The 27851-nt window shown below is 34.8% G+C and overlaps 1 protein-coding gene across 1 annotated transcript in view; it reads left to right on the forward strand.

The window, feature by feature from the left end:
• The window catches only part of LOC121380041 (serine/threonine-protein kinase 31-like), a 41691-nt gene that overhangs the window by 1009 nt on the left and 12831 nt on the right, over positions 1–27851 (forward strand). Inside the window, exons 2-16 of the mRNA XM_041508769.1 lie at positions 3442–3594; positions 5209–5283; positions 6011–6163; positions 6738–6912; positions 8435–8573; positions 11841–11958; positions 14022–14128; positions 16818–16980; positions 18079–18201; positions 19298–19402; positions 22803–22892; positions 24870–24974; positions 25818–26066; positions 26960–27058; positions 27670–27750. Coding sequence (XP_041364703.1) covers positions 3442–3594; positions 5209–5283; positions 6011–6163; positions 6738–6912; positions 8435–8573; positions 11841–11958; positions 14022–14128; positions 16818–16980; positions 18079–18201; positions 19298–19402; positions 22803–22892; positions 24870–24974; positions 25818–26066; positions 26960–27058; positions 27670–27750 — 1935 coding nt within the window. The remainder of the gene's footprint in view (positions 1–3441; positions 3595–5208; positions 5284–6010; positions 6164–6737; positions 6913–8434; positions 8574–11840; positions 11959–14021; positions 14129–16817; positions 16981–18078; positions 18202–19297; positions 19403–22802; positions 22893–24869; positions 24975–25817; positions 26067–26959; positions 27059–27669; positions 27751–27851) is intronic.

The following is a 27851-nucleotide window of genomic DNA, read 5'->3' on the forward strand; positions in this document are numbered from 1 at the left end:
TTCTTTCAAAATAAACATTTTACTTTGATCTGTATAATTATTTGAACCATTTCCTGCAAGCTAAATGACACTCACAATACCATGTGTTATTTATGAATCGTGCTACTTGTTTGTTAATGCAAATCAGAACATTTAACCAATTTGTTTTATTCTCCCGGGAATTTCCGATTGTGTTTGGCCTGTTGACGAGAAGTTCCGAATGATCGCAAATCCGCGATCTCTTTCCGGAAATTACCAACTTTACCTGATTAAGCGCAGCAAAGGATAAAGACGCAGTGTTCCCAGAGATTAAAACTTTTTGTTTTCGATATGGGGAATCCCCATTTGAATACGCAGTTTATAGGTAGAAAAGAAATAGTGTGTTACACAGAATGATCGATCTTTGATAGTGGACAGGGTTACTGAAAATGTCAAATATTTTATGCGTCCCACGGGATGCAGTATCTCTATTTTTGCGGGTCCAGTTAAGTTTTAGTGCGTCCTATACGCAAGTTTTGTGCGTCCGGTAAATCCCTGCATTGTTACCAAAAATGAAAGCGAAATAAGATCCATGTGTGCACAATCTACCCGAGAAAATAAATCCATGTAGGCATCTTAGCCATGCACGAAAATTAACATGTATGCATCTGCAGTACTGTGCCAACCAAGAAAACGATTCCGAAACTGATCATGAGATGGGTCATGTGTGATCGTTCATTTTCATAGTAATATTTTTAACAAGACAAAAGAAAAAAGTACTAAAATAATCCTGGGAAAATAGTGTAGCATTTATGGGCTACAAAGTGAGGTAATCGGTGGTCTATAAATAGTGGGGTCAACGATCCACATATGCTGCGCCGAATCACTGGACATGCAAATCGTTTTGGATATAAAGGTGTGCCTATATTTATGCACCATTTTAAAATGTTTATTTACTACAGACATAAAACAATTTGTAGTGTATTTCAGATTATGTACTGCTTCATTGGTGAGAGACACATTTTATTAAGTATTTCAGTGTTCACATAGAATGCTTAGGTGCGCCGATACACCGGACAGCACTGTATATATATGATATTCCACAAACTTTATTATAACCATCGGTAACCATGTCACCCAAATCGACTTCACTCTGATCGACGACAGTCACTCTTAGCATCATTGTTTTGGCTCCGTACACAATAAATATAACATATCTTACTGTAATTTCACTTGAAATTCATATTTAATAAACAGTAAACAAAATTAATCACAAGATTTTCTTCAAACACATTCAGGTGCATTAGTAATGTTTGTCAAATAAATTTCAATAGCTATTTTGCATTGGAATTTTTACAGCGTTCAGAAAATGGAAGTGTCATGTACCCAGTTTACTTTTATTGTAAGGAGATGTATAAAGTGACGTCATTGAAATTAAAAATTAGCTGTATTATTATGATCAGTGTTTTCCCCAGGATTTTTGTTCAGAGGCGTGGCAAAATATTTTGACATTGATGATTCAGAGGGTTGCAAAATAGTTTGACATAAACCGAGCCCTAAAAGTGGGCAAAAAATGTTAGGGGTGTTCGGGGGAATGCTCCCCTGTGACATTTTTTTTGAAATCTCAGTTGCTTTTAGATGCATTCTGGAGTACATGTGGGTGTCATGTACACTTATAGTAGGATATATTTTAAGATATATTTTAATAATGTTTATTACTATTAAATATTTGCATAATGTCAAAATAATAATTTGAAAAAGAAGTATAAATTTATTAGACTAAACACAAACAGATAATACATATTCCTGAATTATTGATTGTGATTTATTTTCTTGAACTAAGATCTAGGTCTTCTAGAATTTTAAAAACATCCACTAACCATGGAATTGGTGATTTAAAATTCTCTAGTCATGATTGAATATCCACCAGGGCGTATAGAAATGTTTTTAAATTCACTAGCCATGATTGAATATCCACCAGGTCTTATAGAAATGTTTTTAAATCCACTAGCCATGGGATCAGTAATTTTAAAAATGTACTAGCAACCATTAAAAATTCATTAGTCCTACTTTACTTTAAGTTAATATAATTTTACTAAATAATAGTAATAATCAGATATGTCACCTAAAGAGGAAGATAGAGCTTAAAAACATTAGGGGTTGGAGTGGGGTTAGTATATTCATATTTACAAAATAGACTTAACTGCAACATTTGATTTTTTTTTCACTAGCTGTCAGGCATGGCAATTGTAGCTATTTACTAGTCCAACATTGAATATCACTAACCACGTGAGTGGGGCTACCATAATCTAGAAGCCATGTCCACTAGCCCTACTTCTGTATATGTATCGGGGGTTCTAGAATTGAAAAAAAAAATTAACCAGTGAATTAAAAATTTACTGGTCATGTTTAATAATTTGTTTGATACATTTTAATCACTGATAAAACCAATAAAAGAAAGTAAATAATTTTTCATTGTACAATTTCAAATACTGATATAAGTGAGATTGTATCTGATAGTTTGTTACTTTACACAACAGAGGATATTTTTACTAATTTGTCTTACAAAAATATGCTCAACAATTAATTGGCTATTAAAGTAAACCAAATGTAATGGATGAATGAAGCGTTAAGCAAATAAATGAAATTAAACAATAAATTCATATTAATATTTATTTACATGTGTAATTGGAAATCACTTACCCTCCCCACCAAAAAAAAAGTGTTAGCAAAAATTGTATCATAGTATAAAAGGCTTATAATATAATACTTCGACCCACAAATTGGTAATAAAATGAGAAATAAAATTGGAACCAATTTTTTTTATGTAGATACATTTTTTAATTTGTACTAATTCATTATGTAAAGCACTTGAAAATTATTTTTTGCAAGTGTTGCTAATTTAATTATGTAATGTTTAAATACAATAAAAATAACCGTTGAATTTTTATATTGATGTTGATCAACACATTGTGTTTACATTTACCATAGTTTGACACCCAATAGCAGATGTATTTTCGTGCTGGGGTGTCGTTAAACATTCATTCATTCATATAATAAAAAAATATTGGAAGTTTGCAGAAAAATAGGGTTATGTGCAACCTTAATAAATCTGATCTGACCAGACTTGTCATCGTTTACATGATTACGCCTGCTCGGTTAGTAAATCGTTCGCCTGAGGATGCTTGGGCCATAGGATCAAACCACCATGGGTTTTTTTCTATTCCAACCAGTTCCTCCCCATGACAGGTAGCCTATATCAAAGTGAATGTAAAAGATCCTGATGAATTTTTTTTAAACTGGTTTCTTTTGAAGACTACATCAGTACATGTCAGAATTTTCATATGTTTGACATTGAAATATCCAATGATTAATTAATCATTGTGCTCTAGTTGTGGTGTCAAACAAAACATACTCTACCAATGAGCTACATTCAGCCTTTTGATAAATGTAAAATGGAGACTAAATTATTTTGTTTTGCAGGATCAAGGGGTTGTTTCCCATGTTGAGAATGCTGTCACTGTCTGGATGCAGATGCTAAGTGATGGCACATCGGACTTCATGTTGTTGAGTCAGCAGCTGCAGACTCTGTGTCCTGCAGCCAGCAAGATCTCCGACAATCCAGACCCAACCAAGGTACATATATATATATGGAGATTATTATACAAGCTTGTGTTTCATATTGATTTTACAAAAAACCAGTGTCCGGATTCTTGTATTGCTTGATGTGAGCGAGGGTAATACATGAATCCTGACACAAGTTTCATAAACTGTGTATGATTCACACATGAGTAATAATTTCTTTATTATCCACATTATCATTAATAATTATTTTTTTATGAATAACAATGACCGTGTCAAAACGTTTCAAATGTAACTAGAAGGAGATGATGAAATGACGTTAATTTGTTAAGAGATTACACAGAGCTAAGCCTGGGGAAGTCACATTATGTTATGTCACATGGCAAAATTATGTTGTTCGTTGTGCATGTAAAATCATTGTGACACACGTGTGTCGTACAGGTTATATTTCCCTATATATCTTAAACTATGTGGATAATAAATACATGTACAAGCATGTGTAATCTGTTTAAGCTATTAAACTGAATCTAGTTTTTTGTCTTGCCTAAAAGTTACGAACTGAAGAGGCAAGATATACATTGTAGATATTACATTTCGGATGCAGCAGTACCAATGGCATCAGCTTTTGTGTTAAAAGCTTTGTGTTTAGATCAGTTTCTCACAAAATATAAGTCCTAGGTTTATAGATTGCATGTATCGGGGTTCATCATAGGGCACTGAAAAGTTCAGCGTAGGCAAGACAGTTAATTCTGTGGAAAGCTTGTGTGTTTAATTATTTTGAATAGATTATCAATTTTTAGTCTCATTTTTGTCTACCTTTCAACTGCCAGTCGCCAGATTTGTCAGTTGCTAATTTTAATTAAGATCAATTGGCAAATTTTATTTTATTTTGGCTTTTTTTTTTTTTTTAAATGATAGATATTTTGTTGGAAAATAACTATAGGTTTTGTATTTTTGAGATAATTTTGCAAAATCTTCTGATTATGTATCCAGAGTTAGCCCTGCGGTAGGGCTTTAACAGTTTTTTTTCGAATAGAGAATTGTGCTATTAGGGGTCATTCACAATTATGAAGTGTTCACAAGTGTACTAACCAGAGCTATATGTAGGGCTTAATGCCAGCATACACTTAAAACAAAAAATACCTTGATCAAAATATTTACAAAACAATATTTTATTTTCATTTAATAGGAGGGAGGGGGTACTTGAGAAGAGTATTGTTTGCATACTGGTAAAAATATTGATAATTATGAACAACCGTTAAGGCCCTAAAATAATTATGTTTCAGGACACTAGCATTTTAAGGGCCGACCCTATTTTTGCCCCCATGTATCACAGGAAGATTACACATAATTTCCCATATACCAGCATCAAGATGGTTATACATGTATCTGTGAAATATACCAATAATAATATTTTGTTCTAAAATGGTGCACATCATAATACTGTATGTTGTCGTAATTGATCGATTGTATGTACAAAAAATGTTGAATTCTGTGGAAATCACTGAAGGACAGTTGATGTATTGATTAGAGTTATTTATTTGCCAGTTGAAATGATTGTTAACCATATCCTGTATATAAGCAGTTGCATTATTTTTGTGATAATGTTCTGACATTAATTTCTGACAAATACATGTATTTTCCTAATTTGTATTTAATGTTTTTCAGTTTTATGCCACCCAATATTCTGAAGACAGAGTTTGGTATCGATGTCAGATTAAACAACAGTTGGCTTCCAACAGGGTAAAATTAATTGTTTGAGCATTAATTAGTGTCTTGTTTAAGATGTTTATGGGTGTAAAAAAACCACCCACCTAGTCAAAAGTAATACTGAAAACTCAATGCTACCAGAACCCGTGTAGTGTGCTTCGTGCCCCCTACACATGCACCTAATCTGCTTATATACATATCTATTTTAAATTGTTGTATTGGGTTAGATTTATTATTATTGTCAAGGCTCTAACTTAAAAATATGTTACCTACAAATATTTTTAATGTTTTTCAGGCCCTCGGATTTCACGGACTATCGTTTCTGGTAGCATGTCGGTAAAATCAGGGAACCCAAATTTTGTTTCCCATGATTATTATATCGAGTACGCCTATTCAACAAAAATATATATATATTATATATAACTGTTTTTTAAAAACAATTTCCAATGGGTTCCAATGATCACAAGGCACGGAACCAAAAAAGTGTTTCCCATAAAAGTTAAAATCCTATGGCCTATTTTTGCCATATTAGCAAAATGCTAACCGACGACAATTTTAAGCCATTCTACAGCAATTTTAAACCAGTAACCGTTACAACAAATATAAAAACCAAAAATGATCCTATCATCCAATAACAATAATTTTTATCTTAAGAAAACTGCCGTCAGTAAAGTCCCTGATCTACACAATTCGTATAGTAGCTGTTTAGTTTGAACCGTGTTGTTGTGTATCTGGCAATGGGTTTGATTTTCTGTTGTAGATACGAGTGCAGTACATAGATTTTGGCAACACGGAGGAGACCGACCAGTCGTCACTGGTGGAAATGCCCGCATCACTGTCCAGTGTGAAACCATTTGCACGGAAATTTGTACTCAACAACCTCAGACCAGTCAACAGTTTTTCTGACAAACGGGTTTGTGCATGAAATAATCTATATTTGCCAAACTTAATTTGGAATTCCATGAAAACAGGATGGGTTTTTTTTACGGTCCCTTTTAAAATTACAGTACATAACAGAACCTCTCTAAACTGGATACCCTTTAATTCTTGATCCTGTCTGTTTTAGAGCAGTTTCAGGAGCTGGACTTAGCCCAGTGGTAAAGCACTCGCTTGATGGAAGGTCGGTTTGGGATCGATCCCTGTTGGTGGACCCATTGAGCTATTTTTCGTTCCAGCCAGTGCACCACGACTGGTATATCAAAGGCAGTAATATGTGCTATCCTGTCTGTGGAATGGTGCATATAAAAGATCCCATACTACTAATGGAAAAATGTTTGACATCCAATAGCCGATGATTAATAATCAATGTGCTCTAGTGGTGTCGTTAAACAAAACAAACTTTAAAGCAGTTTCACTTTAAAATTTTAACATACATTGAGATGAACTTCCATAGATGCAGCTTACCAAATCGGTTTATAGCACATGTAGCTAAAACATTTCGGCAGAATTCCTGTTTCTTCCTAATTGTCCTCTCTCTTTGATTACAGACTATTGAATATTTGAAAGCTATTACTGCAGACAATTGTCTAACCTGTGTCATCAAGCATGCACTAAAGGATAAGACCGGATTCTATGCAGAGTTATTTGATGGTCAAGAAAGCATCAGTGAGAAGCTTCTTTCTGAAGGCCTGGTTACCATGCGTCCTCTTAACATGAAACCAGGTGAGTCTGAATGCGTAAACTTAACATGAAACCAGGTGGGTCTGAATGCATAAACTTAACATGAAACCAGGTGAGTCTGAATACGTAAACTTAACATGAAACCAGGTGAGTCTGAATGCATAAACTTAACATAAAACCAGGTGAGTCTGAATACATAAAACTTAACATGAAACCAGGTGAGTCTGAATACGTAAAACTTAACATGAAACCAGGTGAGTGAATACGTAAAACTTAACATGAAACCAGGTGAGTCTGAATGCATAAACTTAACATGAAACCAGTTGAGTCTGACGACTGGTGCACAAATGCAGTGGTATGTGCTGTCCTGTCTGTGGGATGGTGCTATAAAAGATCCCTTGCTACTAATGGAAAAATATAGTAGGTTTTCTCTCTATGACTGAAAGAAAGAAATGTTTTATTTAACGATGCACTCAACACATTTTATTTACGGTTATATGGCGTCAGACATATGGTTAAGGACCACACAGATTTTGAGAGGAAACCTGCTGTCGCCACTACATGGGCTACACTTCCAATTAGCAGCAAGGGATCTTTTATTTTCGCTTCCCACAGGCAGGATAGCACAAACCATGGCCTTTGTTGAACCAGTTATGGATCACTGGTTGGAGCCTTGTGGAGCACTCACTCAGGGTTTGGAGTCGGTATCTGGATTAATAATCCCATGCCTCGACTGGGATCCGAACCCAGTACATACCAGCCTGTAGACCGATGGCCTAACCACAATGCCACCGAAGCCTCTCTGTAACTGTGTTGAAATGACCATATGTTTGACATCCAATAGCCGATGATTAATAAACAATGTGCTTTAGTGGTGTTGTTAAACAAAACAAACGTTTAACTTGATCCACCTGTATGTACATACTTTTCTTACATTGCTGCACAACGAAGGAAATTCTTATCCAGGCCATATCTTCCTTATAAGTTCATTCCTTATCAGTTCATATGGGATCATTAAACCTTGCCTGCAATTACAACTTGGGATTGTGGTGTTTTGCATACCATAACTAGGTCACCATGACCTACTTTTCATGCATTGCTGCACATTAAAGAAAATCCTTATCCAGGCCACATCTTCCTTATCAATTCATATGGGATCATCAAATTTTGCATGCAAGTAGAACTTGAGATGGAGGTGTGTCATGTACCATAACTAGGTTACTGTGACCTACTTTTGATGAATGCATCATATACCTCACCGGACTCTTGTTTTTTTTTTTTGTATGCCCATTTCTTAACGCCATGCCATATGATACAAGTGCCTTGGATTGAGAATAGCTGATAGTTCTTGTATGAGAAACTATTATCATATTGTCATATGGCGTAGCATTTAAAGAATATTTTTGCAATGAAACAAACGTACATGAGTTACCAGGCACTAGGCTTACATCAATATTTAGATTCCTCCTCCCCCCCCCCCCCCCCCCCCCCCATAATATAACAGCAGTATTATAAAGTATGCCAATGGAGAGTGGGTTTTTAAAATATTGTGGACTTTTTTTAGCAGGTGACAGAGGAGCAGCAGGTGATGCCTCTCCTTACGGCATGGCAGGTGGTAAAGACTTCAACAGTTTCAAGAAGGACTTCGAGGGAACAAGGCATGTTTATGATGGCAGCTCTAATCTAATTGTCAAAGTTAACAGGTAGAACTTTTCTCTGACCTTTGCCCTCACTCGCCACTTGTCTGTCCCTCCTGCTGCTGGCACGGGCCTTTTCTCTCGCTGACTGCTATGCTTTGAAAAAGCTACGTATAGTAACCATGGCAATGAATAATTGAAGGGTTCCTTTCCAAAAGGCGATAATATTAATTTACTTCATTTGCAGAAAAAATATAATTTTTCTGTAAAATGACGGAGCACAATTTTAAGATCCTGTTCAATTGGCACTGATTGCATTTCGATGGGAACTATTGTCATTATTGGAGAGTACTAATGTAAATATACCTTTCAGTCATTGAATTTGGGGATTATCTTTATGATTCCAACAGAATCGTAAACATGATTTAATATAAATATTTTGGGGTTCTCGCTAATAATCTTACACTTATGGGATTCACTGAAGCACGGTATCATGCTAAATTCACAGCCTGCCTTCATTGGTAACTCCAATATTTGCAAATTGGCATATATTGTTTTGGAAATCAACTCTTCAGTTATCAATTTATATTTTGTAAACATAGTCTGAAGGATATTTTTATTGTTGAACCATTTAAAATAAATGATTTAGCTTGATTTGCTTTCCATTGGTCATCTTCTTTTGATATCCTTTTCCTAATGTGGGTCAGGTAAAATGTATAGTGAACAACAAAAGTAATGCAAATATTGAATTTTTTTTCAGTATAGTATTATAAATATATAATTTCATTTTGCTTACTAGCAAATTACTTTTTAAGTATTTTTGTTTCTTAATTGTTTTTTTAGTGCTGGTTTTCATGCTGTGAGAATTTCATTGGAAAGTAATAATTTGTTATTTTAATTAAGTGGACTGGTGTCTTAGCATGTGAGATCAGTTCGTCTTTTCATGTCACATTTTATAACCAAAACTGATCTAATGCCAAAAAATTAAAGTTATAAAAATTAAATTGGCAAATTAACTCATTTTAGTATAAATATTGGGATAATTCAACAATAAAAATTTGCAATACATTCCCAAAAATTCTAATTTTTTTAGTGTAATTTTCTGACCCCTTTATCAGTCGATCCCCCAGGTTATAAAATAATATTTTGATGAAAAACATTTGACTTATAGGAAAAGATATAGTCAGACCTCGTTACAATGACCATTGTTACTATGACATTTACACCATCCAACCACAAATTGTCGGGAACGAATGTACACTAATGTTATTCTGTTCATTACAATGGAATTCACACCTTCCGACACCGACAGCAAATTAGGAACAAACGTGCACCCAACGTCTAAAACCACCTCTTTACAATGACATTACATAATCACAGATGCCGTAGTACGTTGGCAGTACACACAGCCATTTTGGCATCCTTGATCTCGTTGCGAGCTGACAGTGTCACATGATGTCTGAGTTTCCAATGTCGGCTAACTATGTCAGGGCTCGAAATGCAGTGTTAGTACATGCACTGGTGCATGCTGATTTTTGCGTGTGCATGTAACTTTTAAAACTGGGTGCACGCTGTGCATGCTAATATTTTTCAAGTACTGTGTATTGCGTATACTAGTAGCCTGTTGTCTACCAGATTCAGACTCAAGTTGTTGAATTTTGCGTTTGCATTTCGTAATCTGTTCGCCACATAAAAACTCTAACTTTTATCTTATGGGCGCATCCATTTTGTATCCCATAATCCTACTTACAACAATGGTTGTTCGGTCATTTCCGTGAAATATATTTGCGAAAATTGCCGGCAATATCTCGGATATATTCCGTGAACGGTATTAGGGAAGGTGGTCGAGACTGACTTTGGGGTATCCACGCGAATTACACAGTTATCGTCACTGACAAATTGAACTCCGCCAGATCTGTGATCAATACAATGTACCGTAACTGCCTTGAACATTTTCGACCTCAGATATGGGTACTTGATCAGATGATTGCGAACGTGCAGGTGCGTTACTCGCGTAGTTGACTCGAAGTCAGCCAGTGATTATTTCAGTCGCAACTTCTCGTCGAATTCCGTAGGCTAATTTATATTATACCAACAGATCTTATCGAGTTGAAAAAGTTGATAACTTGCTTAATACTAAACACAAATATTCGTACGTTTTTGTAATAGGCCTATTATAGATTTCTGTAAGGCGTTTACGTTGGGTGAAATGTTCAAATTTGATCAAGAATCAGTAATAAACGCAGTTGTATAACATTCCGGTACTGTTAATAAATAAATATAGGTATTGCAGAATAATTCCGAATAGCTTCGTATAAAAAAAAATCAACACTGTAATCAAGGTAATTAAAATAGTATTTTCCTCATTGTTAACAGGATTTACCTTATTTTTGGTGCATGCAGAATTTTAATGGTGCATGTAACATTTTTTTCAGCATACACCTGGTGCATGTAGAATTTTTTTTTCATTTCTAGCCCTGTATGTAGACGTGTATTGCTTTTGAACATAAGCCTTTAGTCATTCAATTAAAGAATTAACTTCGAACAATCAAGTCTATTAGTTTTATGACATTTTGTAAACGAAGTAGGTACTAATCGATTAGATTGACTGTGAATGCACTTTGATTAATAATAATATACTTAGGATTTAATGATGGTCTGTGATCCATCCCCGTCGGTGGGACCATTGGGCTGTTTCTCATTCCAGCCAGTGTAGCACAATTGGTATATTAAATGCCTTTGTATGTGTTATCCTGTCTGTGGGATAGTGCATATAAATACCCATTTGCTACTATTGACACCCAATAGCCGATGATTAATAAATCGATATAACAACAATTTCGATATAATGACAAAGTGACACAGGGACGAATGTGGTCGTTGTAACGAGGTCTGACTGTACTTAAACAGAAGAAACATGAGTTGTAAAAAGGTTATGAGAAGGTAAAAGTAGTTCTTTTATATTCTGGGAGACAATAGTTGTATACAAGGGCCATGTCATATTGTGTGTTTTATAGCAACCTTAAAATTGGGAACTAAAAATTGGGTGTTGCCTTTTCAGTGGAGTTCAGGATAATCTGTATTATATATTCTTCTGTTGCTATATTTGCTTTTTGCTATTATATATTTCCTGCTAATTTTTCAACTGAATATCATCACAGTATTCTGGAGATTTAAATCCATGATGTTTTTTTATAGTCATTATATATGTATCATTCATATATATATATATATGTCTGATGCCATATAACCCTGATTAAAATGTGTCATTAAATAAAACTTCCTTCCTTCCATTCATGTATGTAACTGTTATTGATTGGGTTTTTTTGTCAGCAACAAGATGCAGCAGCCTATGATGGTCGATAAGAAACAGAAGCGGCAGTTAGACCGCATCACGGCAGAAAAGGAACACTTGTCAGCTGAACTGGCCAACATCAAAGGCAAAATGATGGTAGGTTAAAGTTTGTTTTGTTTAACAACACCACTAGAACACATTGATTAATTAATCATTTGCTATTGGATGTCAAACATTTGATGATAGGTTAAAACTTGCCATAAAGAACCGAACAAAACAGATCTATATTTCGCTTAGCTAGTAATATTAGAATGTTATATACATGTAACAAATAAAATATAAAAACATACATCAAGATTGCAAGAGTGAAATCTCTTCATAGTATATACAGATAGAAATAGATACACATTTTAAAATCAGTAACATCAACACATTTTATTTACGGTTATATGGCTAAGGACCACACAGATATTGAGAGGAAACCCGCTGTCGCCACTTCAATGGCAACTCTTTTCGATTAGCAGCAAGGGATCTTTTATATGCACCATCCCACAGACATAGCTATTGGTTGTCAAATGTAGTAATTTTGACATATAGTCTTGGAGAGGAAACCCACATAATTTTTCAATCGGTAGCAAGGAATCTTTTTATATGCATCATCCCACAAACAGGATAGCACATACCACAGCCTTTGATATACCAGTCATGGTGCACTTGCTGGAATGGATTAATGAATAAATGCACTTGACAAATGTTGAGATGAGGGAAACACTTGAACTCTCCACTAAATGAAACGATTCCTCTTTGAGTGCTGTACTATTGGTTCCAAAACACCATTTTAAACAGAGAATGACTAGTTAATGATGCAGCATATCGGCTTTATCCTGTGATGGTAAGAATGGGAAATTCTGCTAGTCTTGCCGAGTAGAATTTCCCATTCGGCCTGTAAAGAATAAAGCCAATATCATACGTTGTTAACTAGTTACTATTTTTATCTTGCAGTCTATAAAAATTAAAGTGAAAAGGTGTTATTTCTTTTATTTCATCTACATTGTACAATGAACTAGAGGTCAAATAAGCCATTTTGTAATGTAGCCATGTATTTGACGTCAAAAGTCATAATCTGCTAGTATACATTTAAGACTTTTTGCTTCAATCGATCATCATAAACAGTCAATAGAAACAGTGGTTGCAGGATAAATTAAAATACGTTTTCAAAATCTTAGGTAACTGGAACTTATTTCACATGATTTTCACCACAGGGAACATCTTTTTCATAACATGGAATTTACTAAGCCGATTGTTTTCTTAATTGCACACAAAAATAGTATTTTTTATTTATTTCCAAAACACTTTTACTTTTCTTCTTACGTCATTCTTACTGAAATTATTTACAATTTTTTTTTTTTTTTTAACAGGATGGGATGGACTATATGTAACCAGTTGTTAATTACTCAATTTATATTTGCATAGAGAATAAAATACTGATGATCCTGAAATTTGTAACTTTTACTTTTCGAATGTAATGGTTCACCATGTTGACAGTTCACATGAATTTAAAGTTGTGTAACTGTAAATATTATCCCCATAATAAATGTAGTTAACTCTTGTCAATATTACCTCGCAATAGTAATAGAAAATAATGTGTTACTCATAAGCCAAGTCGATTAGGTTACGGTTAACATATAGAACATAATCTCTATTAATTAATGTAGCTTTCCAAAAAGAGCACATTGTTTTCTTTTCAAATCATTGCACTATACCAAACCTTCTGTCCCTGACCAGACCGCTGGCTATCCAGAGGCCGGGCCTGAGATGGACATGCCTGAAACCATAGTGGTACAAGGGCATCAAATAGAGTAGTCTCAAACCAAATGTAAATTTTGCTAATTGTTACGTAATGACAAATAATTTTTTGAAAACAATTTGATTTTCGTTCATTGTCATTAAAGGATATATATTATGCATGCAATACAATCACAGCAACTTTCTTTTAAAAATTGTTAAGTAATGATTACGAATTACAAATAATTTCTTGAAAACAATTTTATTTCCATCATTGCCATTGAAGAGGTACCTTATGCAATGCAACTTTTTTCTGTGAATATATATTAATATCAATGTATGACACCCACTATCTGCTATACATATATAATACACTGTTTAATACCATGTGTGTGACAGTGGGTTCTCAACATACTTTATTCCTTTTTTTTTAGGCATTACAAAATGAATTGTCTGGCATGTCGGCAAAGCTTGCACAAGGTTCCTTAGCAGATCACATAAGTACGGCACTTGTCCTGGCTGCCAAGGTTAAAAATCTTAGGTTTGTGTGTTATTATCATTATAAAGATGATGTCCTTTGTTTCCTTTTAGCCACCCCATTTGCAGAGATAGTAACATTTTATAATAATTATTTGGAAAATATATTTATAAATAATCGTGTTTGACATCTGGTTCCAAACTATATCCATCACGCAACAGTAATAGATAGTCGACCGCCATTGGTCAGCTGTTAACATATATATTGCAGTGAGAAGGCGTGGACACAAATGAACACAACTTGTGATTGGTGGGATAAAATATGTAGCTTGTTTCGGATGTTTGTGAGTTCGAAACTACCGTGAAAGATAAATAATACATTAGATAGCTGTAACCAGTGCCTTCCAACAAAACAAGTACATATACTTCTAAGGCTTCTGTGCAGCGAGACAAAAGTTGAGAATCGAACTTGTAGTTAACACATTCTTTTGATATCCAATGAAGTCTCAGACTCAATATACATGTCACGGCAAGTCAACAAAGGTGGTAACAAGAGTCCACTTCCAGATGTTCTTTTTGTGCTATCAATGAATAATGTGTTCGACATTTAGTTACTCAAGGTAACGGGTATAATTTTGGTAAATTTTGCATTTGAAACACATGTCACTAATGAATGAATGAATGAATGTTTAACGACACCCCAGCACGAAAAATACATCGGCTATTGGGTATCAAACTATGGTTAATGCAACCCAATGTGAGGATCAACATCAATATAAAAATTCAACAGGTCAGTAAAAACACAGTGTAAAGGACTGTGTAAAAATACAAATATCACAGATAGATATAATTAAAATTTAGAATAAAACTCAGTGTCATGTAAAAATTGTAAAATAATTTCTGGATGGAATCGAAATGATTCCATCACATTTCTTTGTCCAAATAAATCTTTTCACGTTTCTTTCAGAAACTGACACTCCACCAAAATGTGGCGCACATGTCACTAATGAGTTTAAAATAATTATTAATGAAAATGAAACATGTTTATATGATTTATGTAATTTTGTCAGTAGGTACTTTTTAAAAACCATAAATAAATTATGATTTAAAGTATTTTTTTTATTTTTTATTATTATTATTTTTTTATAATTTATTAGCCCAGAAATGTCGATAGTGTCAGGGATGGGGCCCTGAATCACTATGTTACAGATAATGTTGAACATAAGTAACATTAAATATATATATAATACATAATGAGTATTGTTAGACTAAATATGTTCAGATTGATTGTACATTTTTCCATAGAAAGAGGGAGGGAGGGAGAGACAGAAGTGAGAAAGCAGAGAAAGCAGAGAGAGAGAGAGAGAGAGAGAGAGAGAGAGAGAGAGAGAGAGAGAGAGAGAGAGAGAGAGAGAGAGAGAGAGAGAGAGAGAGAGAGAGAGAGAGAGATGAAGTAAAACAGGACAGCAAGACAGTTTTAACATTAAAAAAGCATACATGCACATACATACACATACACCAGCACACAACATAGCTTGATAACAAATGTATACATGTGATTAGTTTCCTATCAGTTGTATTATAGTTTGTTAATGTTCTGTGATACTGCGGGAAGTAGATGTGTTATTAAATTACTATATATTACATCTGTTGCTGGAGACGAGGATTTAAATAATAATAATAATAATAATAATAATAATAATAGTACAAAAATTATTATATTAAATATTTTCAACTAATGAATGATACAGTGACCACTTGGTAAAAAAATTGTTATGACTATTCTTACTAAAATATAAATGTTTTTCTATAGAGTATCTTTGTTTAATTTCTTTTTTAAAATGAATGATATTTAACTTAACCTTTTGCACTTTACATTTATATATGAAATACTTGGCTAGAAGTAGCAAGAGATCAAAAATATTATCTGTGTTAATGTTGTCTTTAAATCAAAATATGACTAGTCCGAGAGACAGTTTTATGTTACATAAATGATTACAGTACTTCGATAACCAGTTTAAAAATGAATTCCAAAACTTTGAACAAAGTTACATTCCCAAAAAAGATATTCTATTGTTTCTTTATTTACATTACAAAAGGTACATGTTTCAGTATCAATAAGTTTTAGCTTGAAGGCAAAAATATTTGTTGTTAGTATTCTGTGTAATATCCTATATTGGAACCATCTTAATTTTACTTCTTGTGTGGTGAGAAATGGTTTCAAATAAATAATGGGCCAGATAAGATCAGTACTAAAACAATTTTGCCATAGCGGTATTTGGTACGTCTGAATATGTTAATGTGTAATAGTATAATTTTGATCCTTTAAAGTATATATAAGTGTGTGTGTGTGTGTGCCCCCCACACACACATCTTTTAGCACCTTCCTATGCCTGTGCACCTACATGTATCACTACCGACAAGAAACTGACAGGACTAAGTGAAACTACTGGTACAAAGCAACTGATGTAAACAGGTCTGTGTACTATCATGTTTGGGATGGTACACGTAAAAGATCCCTAGCTATTAATCGAAAAGAGTAAGTCGATGGAATGGCGGTAGTGAGTTACCAGACTTTATTTCACAATGCCTCGAGATACTCAGCTGAAATTTAGTGTATAACTTTACCATGTACTGTTACGGATCAAGATATAACTTATGGTGATTTACCCATTTGTCACAGAGTTATGACCCTTAAACTTGTATGAAAATTTGTTGGGCAGTACTCTCAGAATATATTTCTGGTTTTTCAGACACCAGTTTCCAGCAGATGGGTCCCCTCTTGATGATGGGATTGACCTGTGTAAGAGTGCTGAGCGAATCACCAACACCTCTGTCAAATCTCTGCCGGCCGTTTTGTCAGCTCTGTCAGTCTACCGTGCAGCCATGAAAGAGATCTGTATGTGTAAAGATTTGGTACGTTTAACATTGTGGGGGATACGCCGCCATGTTTAACATATTTGTAGCTTAACTGATTTCACAAGAAGTTATTAGTTCCCCACTGGTCAATTGGAGGGTACTCTAGGTTTCATCTCTGTCCTGTGTCTGTCGGTTGGTCTGTTTGTCCCACATATAATTTTCTGCATGGCTTTCGCACTGCCTGAAGATTTTGAGATGGAAATTTTTTAGATATATATAGAGTTATTATGTACTGTTAACAATCACGTTTAACTTTATGGCTATTTTCCTCCTTTTTTTCACAGACATATGTCCATTGAATTTAGCAGTACTCTCAGACAATCTAATTAAAATTAGCTCCACTATTACATGTGGATCTAACAGCAGCCAGTTGGAGCTCATGTCCACCAATCAAAACCTTACTTGCAGCATCATGCCAGTGATTTAAAAATAATTTGAAAACATTCCGAATTATCTTGAGGGTATACGACATGTTTCGTGTGAATTACGAATGCCTTAAAACATGTTTTATTTTATAAAATAAATAATTTGTAATGTAAAACTGAAGACTGATTTAGTTTTTTTTTTTTAATAAATAAATAAATAATTTTTAATGTAAAATTGAAGACTGATAACCCATCCCGTACGTATTAGTATGGTTCACTGTACTGCGGCCACTAAAATAGACTCGCTCGATATTTTTAGAATTTGTATGCCCCCAAATAACGTTATAAAAAGCGAAGTGTGATTGGTCAATATTTAAATTATTATTTACAGACGAAATGTTACCTGGACATTGGAGACTACGTAATCTGATTAAAATTAGTTCTACTGGTCTAAATAAGGCATTCGTAATTCAGATGAAACATGTCATATACCCTCAGGATAATTCGGAATATTTTCAAATTATTTTCAAATCACTGGCATGATTCTGCAAGTACGGTTTTGATTGGTGGACATGAGCTCCAACTGGCTGCTGTTAGATCCACATGTAATAGTGGAGCTAATTTTAATTAGATTGTACTCTCAGAATGCTTGTTCATAAATAATTTAAGGAAATGATGATTTATAAATTATGAAATATTACAATGATTTGTTAATGTTTTGTTTGTTCAGAAAGAACTTGAGGAAATGGTTGAGACGAGAGATGTTGCCAGGAAAGACCTGTACCACAAGATAACCACGTGTATGGATGAGGTGGAGAACATGCCACTCACAGACAGGGTACAGGCCGTCAAGGTAATGCATTTATTACATACCTTTTCAATCTTACTATTATAGTGATAAAGACATTTTCAAACCATGTAATAAATTTATCTTATATCACTCATATGTGTGATCTGGGGCGGGACGTAGTCCAGTGGTAAAACGTTCACTTGATGTGCGATCGGTCTAGGATCGATCCCTGTCGGTGGACCCACTGGGCTATTTCTCATTCCCACCAGTGCTCCACAACTGGTGTAACAAAGGCCATAGTATGTACTATCCTGTCTGTGAGATGGTGCATATAAAAGATCCCTTGCTGCTAATCAAAAAGAGTAGCCTATGAAATGGCGACAGCGGGTTTCCTCTCTCAATATCTGTGTGGTTCTTAACCCTATGTCTGATGCCATATACCCGTAAATAAAATGTGTTGAGTGTGTCGTTAAAATGAAACATTTCCTTTCATTTCATATGTGTGATCTGGACCTGGAACTTGTAAATGGGGATTTCCCTTTTTATTTTTACTGGAGTTGGCGCCTTTTTATTACTGATGTCATATCTGATTTACAAATTATGTCACGTCGTATTTAAAACATTACATAAGATTGCCGCAGAGTATGATTCTTAACATTAAGTAAATCTATGAAAGGAGGATTGATTAATAGATTTAAGAAAGTAGTTATGACATTAAATTAAAAACAGTTTTTGTAAAAAAAAAAAAAAAATATGTAATAAATACAGAACTTCACATACCACTCGACTGCAATAAACAGAAAGCAAAAACAACGTATGTGAAGTTCTGTATATATATATAGCAGCGTTTGCACAGATTTGAATTTGAGCAATCATAATGAAAAGCCTCTGTATTTTTTAGAAGCCATTAAATCATAAAAGAATTTTGTAAAGCTAACAATAGGTCAACCATATGGGGCCTAATTCACAAAGGTCTCTTAGGCTCTGCTAGACAACAAAGCATCCTCTTTGCAAGTCTTTTAGCATTGCACTGCGAGATCGCAAAGTTGCGAGAGTTTAGTGAATTAGACTTGTTTACTTTTTCGGCAGATTCTTGTTACCATCTACAACTATTTTGGTTCTATCAAATATCATCTTAACATTATTTATTATTCTACAGAACACTGTTGGCATCTTGAAGGAGCATTTTGACCCATTCTTCCATTTTGTGGTTAACAACATTCCATCTTTGGACAACCTGACCCCAACCTATGTACAGTGGAAGGTAAAGTCAGTTTTAATTGGTTTCTTATATATAGTTATAGGGCAGAATTTACAAAAACTGTTTTAGACTTACATGCATGTAACTACATACATTTGCTATGCTTAAAAACCAGTGTTTAAGAAAAACAGGCTTCGTAAATTTGGTCCATAATGATCAACACTGTAACATATTAATAAAAATTGTTATATTTAATATGTATTATTCTAGTGTAACTTAGTATAAAAGTTGTGTACTGTGTACTATTACTACAGGCATCGAAATAAGTCGAGAACAGTCGTTCAGGTTACCAGGAAGTTACCACATGTAGGAAAAGTCGAGAACGGTGTTTAGTTCATAGCAAAAATTTCAATGAACGGTAGTTTCGTTTCTGAACGTAAACCTGGCAATGCATTCCACAATTCTGTGTTTCATTATCTCGTAAGGAATTGCATTGATGTTCCACACGAACTTGTGCAATTGCAAGCAATTATAGTCATTCCGCGTTTAAGCAACATCCTGCATTTTGTTTTCTCGTATGAAATTGCACTGATGTTTATGCGCACTTGTGCAATTGCAGGCAATTTCAGCAATCCACGTTTAAGCAGCGCCCACTAAATAAATTTACTTCCGGATTTCGTTTTTCGTTGCGATGTTCGCACGCACCGATACAATTTCAGAATGTCTGCATTAAAAGTAGTAGTAACAGGAATTCAATTCTAACTTTCATATAGTTGTGGTAACCTATAGGTTACCAGGCTATATTTTGTGGTAACCTGTAAATGGGTTACCAGACATAATGCTTATTTCGATGCCTGTTACTAGGTCACTGTGACCTACTTTGCACAGTCTACTGCACATAATGGTAAATCCTTATCCGGTCCATATCTTGCATACAGATGCATACAGGACCATCAAACCTCACATGTAAGAAGAACTTGGAATGGTGGTGTGTTGCGTACTATTACTAGGTCATTGTGACCTACATTTCACAGTCTATTGCACATAACAGTAAACCATGTCCGGATCATATCTTGCACACAGATGCATACAGAACCATCAAATCTCACATGTAGGAGGAACTTGAGATGGTGGTGTGTTGCGTACTATTACTAGGTCACTGTGACCTACTTTTCACTGTCTACTGCATATAACAGTAAATCCTTCTCTGGACCATATCTTGCATAGAGATGCATACAGAATCATCAAACTTCACATGTAGGGACAATGGCGGTGTGTCACATACAATTACTAGGTTACTGTGACCTACTTTTCATGGTCTACTGCACATAACAGTAAATCCTTGTCCGATCATATCTTGCATACAGATGCATACAGGACCATCTAGCCTCACATGTAGGAACAACTTGGGATGGCGGTGTGTCAATACGACTACTATGTCACTGTGATACAAATAAAATAATAATTTGTCTATATTCTGAACATCATAGGAAGATCTTGTTTAGCCTTTGAAGAAGTCAGGACTGTTTATCATTACAAAAATTTCCCATAATTAGAATTGAATCATACCCATAACATATTCATTAATATCTATGGTGTTTCATCAAACTCCTGACGGGCGTATCATGTACGGTATTCTTGTTATGATTTGGTTAATGTTGTATCTTTTCTTTTTAACTTAATATGACCTCAAACTAATGACATTTCCCCCCATTTGGTAGTAGACTGGTCCGAACATCCCAACAACCAATGGGATGGCTAAAATCTTCCAAAGAGTCCTCTGCTTTCTGTTAGGGCACATGACTGCAGCTGCTTTCTTTATCCTTCGCTGTTAATCGCCTTTTTTTCTTTTTTATGAGTTTGTTAATGATATTTCTTACACATCCGTTGGTTAGAACATCATGCGTTATTTTTGATAACACATGGGTTGTTAACACACGTACGTTAGCTACAAGTGTAACAGCTGTAAATAACTTTGAGTTAAAAAAGATGTTAAAATTGCTTAAAACATGGTTATTGAGGATATGTAAGAAAGAGAATAATACGTTCGTGTCCATTAGATACCATTTATCTCACAAATCATTGTTTAAAAACGTATCAAACTCGCTTTTGCTCGTTGGGATACATTTCAAAACAACTCGTGAGATAAATGGATGGCCACTTATGTATTATTCTCTATATCTTTGTCATCTTGTAATTGATCGTAAGATCAGTACCCCCTTTATGGATAGAACCCATTTGGGTTATTCCCAAGCCAACCATTTCTCCATAAATGGCATATCAAAGCCTGTGGTATGTGCTATACTGTCTTTGGGATGGTGCTAATTAGTAAGGATAGTTACCCATGGACTTTCAGCAGGTTTCTTCTCTTATTATTGCCAGTTGTCACAAGTACCAAACTTCAGACACCTGTTCCAGGCATTGTTAAATGAACATTACTTTCATTTTGTTCTTTCTGTTCGAGGTACGGGATCTAGCTCTGTCGGTAGAGTGCTCGCCTGAGGTGCTTGCATCACAGGATCAAACCACCTCAGTGGACCCATTCTCCGATTGGGTTTTTCCTCGTCCCACCTGATATATCAAAGGTCATAGTATGTGCTGTCCTGTCTTTGGGAAGTGCATATAAATAGAGAATAACAGAGCCTCGCAGAATTTCCCATTCTTACCTTCACAGGATAAAGCAGATATTCAACGTCAGTAACTAGTTATTATTTTTAACCTGCAGACCATACAAATTAAGGGGAAAAGCTATTATTTCTGTTATTTCTGCCACATTGTACGATGACCTAGAGGTCAAATGAGCAATTTTCTAATGTAGCTATGCTTGTGACGTCATCTGAGTGATGTCAAAAGTCATAATCTGCTAGTATACGTTTCTGTTTATGACCAGCCTCGGTGGCGTCATGGTTAGGCCATCAGTCTACAGGCTGGTAGGTACTGGGTTCAGATCCCAGTCGAGGCATGGGATTTTTAATCCAGATACCTACTCCAAACCCTGAGTGAGTGCTACGCAAGGCTCAATGGGTAGGTGTAAACCACTTGCACTGACCAGTGATCCATAACTGGTTCAACGAAGGCCATGGTTTGTGCTATCCTGCCTGTGGGAAGCGCAAATAAAAGATTCCTTGCTGCTAATCAGAAAGAGTAGCTCATGTAGTGGCGACAGCGGGTTTCCTCTCAAAATCTGTGTGGTCCTTAGCCATATGTCTGACACAATATAACCGTAAATAAAATGTGTTGAGTGCGTCGTTAAATAAAACATTTCTTTGCTTTTATCGGTCATCATGACATAATCTGTCAATAGAAACAGTGGTTGCAGGATAAAACATCTCTAGATGCTAATGGAAAAATACAGCAGGTTTCCTTTAAGTCTTCAGGTAAAAAAATTCCATTGATTCATAAATAAATGTGCTCCAGTGGTGTGGTTAAACAAAACAAACTTCTATATCTGTTTTTTCTTTAGGAAACGAAGCTTGTCGAATTTGCCACGGCTAAAAATTACACTAATGAATGCAGGGATGAAGTTGTCTCTGCGTTTGGCAGTATACAGAGTGTAAGTGTTATGTGTATTTTGTTCACGATGGATAGTCTATTTGCATCAAAAGAGAACCGATGAATTGGCTCTTTAATAAATAATATAAAAACTCATATAAAAATATTAAGTTTGAGACATGTACAGACTTGCTTCTTTTTTTATTATTATTGTTACAGTAGAATTAACAATTAGAACAAATTACCATAAAATTTTACAAATTAATTTTAAAAAATTTAATAAAGGAGTGAATGAATATAAGTGAACAATCAAGGTTGGCTATAGCATCTAAACTGTTATTAGTACTTGATATGTAGTACATAACGGCAAAACTGCATGTTGTTTATTGTGGCTGTTCCAACAGTTGCCTTTCTTCCCTATATTAGAATGGAGCTTTAGCCTATGCTATTTGTTAAGAAACTTTATTTAATTTGCTATTGAAACTTTTATATTTTTAATCATGTGCAAGTTAGTACGAGTTTAAAACATAGTAATGTGTTTTTATATAAATTTTAACATTATTCACTATATAGTTACATCGCATTTTATTGGGTCCCTTTTTTCACAAGGGTTGAGATGTAGCCCCGTTGGTGGGGCTATTTCTCGCTCCAGCCAGTGCACCGCGACTGGTACATCAAAGGCCGTAGTATGTGCTGTCCTGTCTATGGGATGGTGCATATAAAAGATCCCTTGCTGCTAATCGAAAAGAGTAGCCCATGAAGTGGCGGTAGCCAGTTTCCTCCCTCAATATCCCTCAATTAAACATATGTCTGACTCCATATAACCGTTATTAAAATGTGTTGAGTGCATCGTTAAATAAAACATTTCCTTCTTTACTTTTTTCACAAATTGACTGATATGAGGAGGTTCACAGGACTGAACAACCTAAGCTTTGTTTTTGGGGTTAGACTTCTTTTGTTTAAGTCCCCCAGCAGTGATAGAAATAAGCAGCATTTTTCACTAGTCCACTGAGCAAATACATCTTAAAATCTGCTTGTCCACCAATTATTTGTCTTAATAAGTTGTTAGTTATATTCAAGTGCAAGGATAATGTTTTTGGTTGCTCAGAATGAAACAGTATTATAAATTTGTATCTGTCGATTACACTGAGGTACATTTTGGTTACCTATTAAATTATCACTTATCAGGACAAACGGACAAGTGTTTATTTCGAACACTGGTGGTTGGCTTTCCCAACTGAAATATATGTATTAGGTTGGTTGTGCCATTTTTGTCTCACTTTTACGAAGTAAAAATGCAGGATATGGCTATACTTTTCCAGGGCTCACACTTAACAATGGCACCAATGGCAATTGCAAAATGTATACACCTGGTGTACATTATCTGTCAATATATAACATTTGTACATTTTAAATTTGTCTACACACAGCAAACTAACCTTTCAGTCATGTTTATTTGCTGTAAAAGTAACTTTTAAAAACAATTGTCATATGCAGGCTCAAAATTGTCGTTTCTGGGCCGTAATTGCTGTTTGGACACAAATTCTTAATTTCGAGCCCTGCTTTACCGACAGCAATGGGATCAACTTTTGCATTAAAATTTAAAGTTTAGGTCAGTTTCTCACAAACTATAAGTCTTAGGTCAGTGAATTTTATTCTAAATTTTAATTTTATCTATCTGTGACATTTGTATTTTTTGTACAGTCCTTTACACTGTGTTTTATTTACCTCTTGAATTTGTATATTGATGTTTTTCATCACTTAGTTTTTGCATTTACCACAGTTTGTTACCCAATATCCGATGTATTTTTCGTTATTAAACATTCATTCATTCATTCATTTAGGTCATTCATTTAGGTCAGTGAAAATTTGTTTCATATAGTTGCACCTATGGATATTCATCACAGTGCACTGAAAACAATTATGGAAGGCGACACATTTAATTCCATTGAATTCTTGTTAAACAAGTCGGCAAAATATGTTTTAGGTAATTGTTTTGGATACCTGTAAAGAGAGGATTTATTTATTTTCATTGCAGCAACTCTCTCTAACAGACGGTGATGGCCATGGGAAATTTGATCTGGAAGCTTTACTGAAGACGTACATACAGACCCTACAGAATGAGCTAACTGTCACAAACGTGGTAAGTAGTCTTGAAGAAGTAAACTATACATCATTATTTTCCAGGTATATACTTGCTGTATTCAAAATTCTGATAGCAACATTGAGTGGTTTCCCTGGAAGTTAGGCAAGGCATGGTACACCCAAACACTTTGGTTATTGTGGTCAAACTAAATATGTTTGTTTTGTTTAATGACACCACTGGAGCACATTGATTTATTAATCATCGACCATTGGATGTCAAACATTTGGTAATTTTTGACATATAGTCGTAGAGAGGAAACCTCCTACATTTTTCCATTAATAGCAAAGGATCTTTTATATCAACCATCCCACAGACAGGATAGCACATTTCACGGCCTTTGATATACAAGTCATGATGCACTGGTTGGAATGAGAAATAACCCAATGGGCTGTTGGATGTCAAACTTTTGATAATTCTCACAATAATCATCAGTAAAAAGCTGCTACATTTTTTTTTATTATTCGTAGCATGGTATCTTGTAGGTGCACTGTCCCACAGACATGACAGCACATACCACAGCTTTTGACCAGTTAAGAGGTACTGGTTTGACGAGGGAAAACCTAATGGATCTAACAACGGTGTTTGATATATTGACTGAAACATTTCTAGCAAATGCTCTACCAACTGAGCTAGATCCCAGCCCTATTCAGCTTGACCACAGCCCATTGGGTTATTTCTCATTCCAACCAGTGCATCATGTCTTGTATATCAAAGGCCGTAAAATGTGTTGAGTGCATCTTTAAATAAAACATTTCTTTCTTTCTTTCAAATAGTCATTGTTTTAAAATGTGCTGAGGTGTCGTTAGAGAAATATTAATTTATTTTCTTTTGTGCAACTAGGAACGTGGTACCGATTCAGGATTCTTTGCCTCCATGCTTCAAGCTTTAGAAAAGGACTTACAGTCAGAAATATCAAGTATAGAAAATGTGCAAAAGCTAGCAACGGACTTCTCTCAACTGAGAAAGGAAATTGAACCATGGCTCGAGACCCGGCCAAATGTAGATGAACTGCAAGACGTGCGCAAGTCTTTGCGAGCATTGCGCTCAAAGTTACGCCATCGCCTGGCAGATAAAGAGGATGTTGAAGAGGTGTGGGATAATTAATTATTTTATTCATGATGAAGAGATTTTTTTTGTTGGTTTTTTTTTGTTTTGCTTTTTCAAAATTTAGCATATGTTATTAATTCAAATGAAAAATTAACTGTATTCTTAATGAACTTATATGTGATAAAAGAAAGGGTTCTTTTGTCTCTGATATACATGTTAAATAATTGGACTCCATAGAATTTAATGAAGGCTTACATTATGCAGACATTTTCTCAGTAGAGGAGATTTCCACCCCACCCCCCATCCACCCAATTTGTTTTTTAATAAAACAATAAAAATAATGGTAATAAAACAAACAATCAAAAAACCCATCCTCAGCATGTTTGGTCCATTTAAAGAATTGACCTTGTATACCAGCCCAGGAAATCAAGCATACAAACCTGTATATGTCATAACCTTATTGCATCCTCCCCTCACCTACATGTACCTCAACACCACATTCAATGGACTAATTGGAACATCGCAACAGCCAATCATTGGCTAAATTTTCTGTTGTGTTCTGGGTTTCTGGTCACATGATCACTTCTTGGCAAATAAGTTTTTAGAGAGAACATAGCTAAGAATATTTGATTGCAGATAGCATTAGGTACCGAGTTTCATGATCAATATCTAATTTCTAGGGTGCAGCCTGTAAGAAATCAGGGGTAGGTCTGGCACTCGCCAAGTTCACCAGTTACAAATTGTAGAACCAATTGGCGAATTATATTTTAATTTGGCAAAATAATTTTTTTTTTTTTTTTTTTTTAAACTGGGTTGTTTGTTTTCAGTTTTTGAAATTTAGTAGATAATTTGAAAAATATTTCTCCCCGCCCAGAGCTATCCCTGGACATATTGTTTTCCAAACTGGTTATTTAACATGTTTCGCTATCTTTCAGAATGAATCCGATCCATCTGCTATGACAGAAATTACAAAAGACATTGCAAAAATCCGGGATGAAATTCATCAAGCATTAACCAAGGAGGATAAACTTCTAGTAAGTTATTTTAATTGGTGAAAATATGTTTTTAGCAGTTACAATAAAATTAATCTTGCATTCAAAATTGTACTTCTAGAAGACCAAAATTTGTTTTGTTTAACGACACCACTGCAGCACATTGATTAATTAATCGTCTGCAATTGGATGTGAAATTCTAGAAGACCAAGTCCAAAAGCAATTTTAACAGATTCATGATATCACAAAGTAATTTTTTTAAAAACCCGATTTTGTTATTGAAATTTTATCTCACCATGACAGTCTCGAAGTGAAAAACTTTGGAGTCAACATCTACTTTTTGTCTTTAACTTCATGTCTCATTTTGTGTTTAGCTGTTAAATCTTGCAAAATATAAGTCTTGAAATTTTTATTATAATTCTGTATCTGATATATTCATTACAAGGCATGTTTAAAACAAAAGTTAATGAATTTTTATATTTACAGGTGGGGGTTTTGGGGGGAGGGGGGTTTTTTGGTTGTTGTTTTGTGGGGTTTTTTTTTAGTGCCTGTACTCAGTATTAGGATCACAATTAATAGTAAATGAATTCCATAGTCACCAATCTTTAGATTTCATTATACTAGTATCTGTTTTTTTCTTGATATTTTTGCAGCACAGTTTGTCAAGTTTAGCTGATGAACACTTCCCAGAACTGCTGACCAGACATCCCGACCTTGGAATGGATGTTTATCTGGTTTGTTTTAATTGATTTTGTTGTAATTATCAGAATATTTTTCGCACTCAAAATAAGGTGGAGTTACCGAAGTTTGACTGTATATTGTACAGTCAGAGTTT

Source organism: Gigantopelta aegis, chromosome 8 (assembly GCF_016097555.1).
Source record: "Gigantopelta aegis isolate Gae_Host chromosome 8, Gae_host_genome, whole genome shotgun sequence".
NCBI lineage: Eukaryota > Metazoa > Mollusca > Gastropoda > Neomphalida > Peltospiridae > Gigantopelta > Gigantopelta aegis.